The sequence below is a fragment of the Cebus imitator genome, unplaced genomic scaffold (genome assembly GCF_001604975.1).
Source record: "Cebus imitator isolate Cc_AM_T3 unplaced genomic scaffold, Cebus_imitator-1.0 Scaffold473, whole genome shotgun sequence".
NCBI lineage: Eukaryota > Metazoa > Chordata > Mammalia > Primates > Cebidae > Cebus > Cebus imitator.
Genome location: NW_016107788.1, coordinates 1,106,493 through 1,110,308, shown reverse-complemented (window position 1 = coordinate 1,110,308; position 3,816 = coordinate 1,106,493). Strand labels below are relative to the sequence as shown.

Below are 3,816 nucleotides of genomic sequence, written 5' to 3'. Positions count from 1 at the left end.
TTTTTGAGACAGAGTCTTGCTGTGTTGCTCAGGCTAGAGTTCAGTGGTGCAATCTCAGCTCACTGCAACCTTTGCCTCCTGGGTTCAAGCCATTCTCCTGCCTCAGCCTCCCGGGTACCTGGGATTACAGGCATGTACCACCACGCCCGGTTAATTTTTGTATTTTTAGCAGAGATGGGGTTTCACCGTGTTGGGTCAGGCTGGTCTTGAACTCCTAACCTTGGGCGATCCACCCGCCTTGGCCTCCCAAAGTGCTGGGACGACAGGCGTGAGCCACCGCGCCCGGCCGAGACCTGCTTTGATGGGGGCCATAGAGGTGCAGCCAGGAGGCTCTGCTGCAGGCCACGGCTCCCCAGGCCACACCGGACAACCAGGTGGATGAAGGAAAGTGGGAAAGGTGCTGAGGGCGGGAGCGAGTGTGTGCAAGGCACAACAGTGCAAGAGCCTGGCACACTTCGGGAATGAGGGAGTTTGCGGGAGAGTCTCCTTCCTCCTTAGAAATGGCCCAGAGAGGCCGGGCATGGTGGCTCACGCCTGTAATCACAGCACATTGGGAAGCCGAGGCGGGCGGATCACTTGAGGTCAGGAGTTCGAGACCAGCCTGGTCAACATGGTGAAACCCCGTCTCTATGAAAGATACAAAACTTAGCCTTCATCGCAGCTACTCAGGAGGCTGAGGCAGGGGAATGGCTTAACCCGGAAGGTGCAGTTGCCAGCAAGCCAAGATCGTGCCACTGCGTTCCAGCCTGGGCGACAGAGTGAGACTCTGTCTCAAAAAAAAAAAAAAAATTGGCTCAAAGAATAGCGTGGCAGGAAAGGATGCTGCACGCAAGCACCACGCTGAGTGGGGCCTCGTCCGGAGGAGCTAGGGAGCCATGAGGGCTGTGAGCGGGGAGAGGTGGGTCAGCTCTGGGTGTAAAAAGACCCTCTGATAGGAGAGGCTGCAGAAGGAGGCTAGACAGAGGGTCCAGGCAAGGGAGGCTGGGGCTGTGGGACAGCAAAGAGAGAGTTGGGGGAAGGGGGGTGAGCAACCAGAACACAGTGAGATCTAAAAATAATATCAGCCCCTGCACACAGTAGGCATTTTATGATGGCTAAGTGAAAGGAGCGTGGCTTGGTTAGGCACAGTGGCTCACGCCTGTAATCCCAGCACTTTGGGAGGCCGAGGCGGGTGGATCACTTGAGGTCAGGCGTTTGAGAGCAGCCCGGCCAACATGGCGAAACCCTATCTCTACTAAAAATACAAAAATTAGCCGAGATTGTTATGGCAGGCACCTGTAATCCCAGCTACTCGGGAGGCTGAGGCAGGAGAATCGCTTGAACCAGGGAGGCAGAGGTTGCAGTGAGCTGAGATCTTGCCACTGCACTCCAGCCTGGGTGACAGAGCAAGACTCTGTCTCAAAAAGAAGAAAAGAAAGGAGCTTGGCTCTCTTGCTAAGGGGACAGAACCTGGAGGAGCCGAGCCCCACTCTGCCCCTCACCCGTCTCCCCACCCAGGGCCTTCCAGAAGCGCCAGCAGCAGCAGAGCGCCCTGAGGGTGATGCAGCGGAACTGCGCAGCCTACCTCAAGCTGAGACACTGGCAGTGGTGGCGGCTCTTTACCAAGGTGAGGGCGGCCGGGGGAGGTGGTCCCAGCAGGCAGAGGACAGAGCCCTCGGGGCTTGGTCTGCTCCACACGTGACTTCCTCTATGTGGGCCTCAGTTGTCTGCATCAGTATAATGGGGCCAGTCGGCCCAGCCTTTGCTAGCTGCGATTCTTTAGTTAGCAAGAGACAAGAAAAATCTGACTTGAACCAACATGGATCAAAGATACAAGACAATGACGTCTGTACCTGGATCCAGCGCCCCACACAGATCCCACACAGACAGTCTTATCGGAAGGGACATTCCAAGGACTTAGAGGTGACCTCCCAGGAGCCCATCAAGGGCCAGACCTCCCTTAGGAATGTGTGGGGTTTGGGCAGCCCAGGCTGGGCTGAGTTAACCCTTCACTGCACAAGGGTCCCAACAGTGACGTCAGTATCCGGGGTTCTGCATCCCTCACGTGGCTCTCCTCCACGGTGATTGCCAACAGAGGCTTCCCACACAGTGGCCACCAGCAGATGGAGACTTGCCCCCGACCCCCTAGATTCCCAGGCTTCGTGCTCATTGGCCCAGCTGGAGTCATGTGACCATCCTGGAGCCAGTTAGAACCAATCACATGAGCGAGGCTGGCATCTCATGCCTACCCAAAGCAGAGGGCGCAAAGCTAGGTCACCAGGCACGGTGGTGCTCGCAGACTGGGTGTTCCCTCAATGCGAAATTGGAGAGGACAGGAGGATGGAGGTTTGGGGGCAGTAATGTAATTCTGAATACCGTATCTGAGAGATCAGCCCGCATTCTCTTGGCCAGTGTTAACTCAGCACTTACTATATGCCCAGAGCTTTTAAAGGGTCTGGGGATAAACGGGGAATAAAGAGACAAGGTCCTGCCGCTGTGGAGCTCATAGTCTGGGACGGGAGTTGCTGCCCTGCAGCCTATGGGTCAGATGGCTGTTTTTGCCAAAGCCCTTTCGGCAGCGTGGTGTCTGCAGCTGCACCTGAGCCACAGCAGCTGAGTGGAGTAGGTAAACAGGCCGAAGCTGAGGGTGGCGGCTCACACCTGTAATCTCAGCACTTTGGGAGGCCGAGGCAGGAGCATCACTTGAGCCCAAGAGTTGGAGACCAGCCTGGGCAACAAAGTGAGACACTCATCTCTACAAAAAAATAAAAAATTAACTGGGTGTGGTGGTGCACACCTGTAGTCCCAGCTACTTGGGAGGAAGAATTGCTTGAGCCCAGGAGTCTGAGGCTACAGGAAGCCATGATTACGTCACTGCACTCCAGTTTGGGTGACGAGAGTGAGATCCTGTCTCAAAATAATAAATAGAAATAAAAAACAAACTGGCCTGGGCATGAAGGCATACACCTGTAATCCCAGCACTTTGGGAGGCCAAGGCAGATAGAGCACTTGAGGTCAGGAATTCGAGCCCAGCCTGGCCAATCTGATGAAACCCTATCATTACTAAAAACACAACAATTAGCTGGGCATGGTGGCACATGCCTGTAATCCCAGCTATGTGGGAGGCTGAGGCAAGAGAATCACTTGAACCCAGGAGACGAAGGTTGTGGTGAGCCGAGATCATACCACTGCACTCCAGCCTGTGCGACAGAGCGAGACTCTGTCTCAAAAATAATAATAATAATAATAATAATAATTAATAATAATTTAAAACCAGAGCAAGGGTGGCCTGTAAAGTCTCAAATACTTCCTGGCTGGCCCTTGAAGAAAAAGTTTGCCTACCTTAGGTCTTGGGGTTGGGGGTCAAGTAGTATTTGACTGGCATCAATTCAGAAATCTGAACGATACCTGTGAAATGCTAGGAGTTGGAGCAGACAAGGATCGCGGATATACAATTGGGTGGAGTGGGCCGGGCGCGGTGGCTCACGCCTGTAATCCCAGCACTTTGGGAGGCCGAGGTGGGCAGATCACCTGAGGTCAGGAGTTTGAGACCAGCCTGACCAACATGGCGAAACCATATCCCTACTAAAAATACAAAAATTAGCGGGGCGTGTTAGCGGGCACCTGTAATCCCAGCACTTTGGGAGGCTGAGGCAGGTGGATCACAAAATCAGGAGTTCGAGGCCAGCCTGGCCATGCTGAAGCCCTGTCTCTACTAAAAACACAAAAATTAGATGGGTGTGGTGGCACGTGTCTGTTATCCTAGCTACTTGGGAGGCTGAGGCAGAAGAATCACTTGAACCCAGGAGGGGGAGGTTGCAGTGAGCTGAGATCGCA

General features: G+C 54.2%; 1 protein-coding gene across 1 annotated transcript in view; it reads left to right on the top strand.

The window, feature by feature from the left end:
* Positions 1-3,816, top strand: part of MYH14 (myosin heavy chain 14) — a 117,532-nt gene that overhangs the window by 60,074 nt on the left and 53,642 nt on the right. The window contains exon 22 of the mRNA XM_017512533.2: positions 1,498-1,606. Coding sequence (XP_017368022.2) covers positions 1,498-1,606 — 109 coding nt within the window. The remainder of the gene's footprint in view (positions 1-1,497; positions 1,607-3,816) is intronic.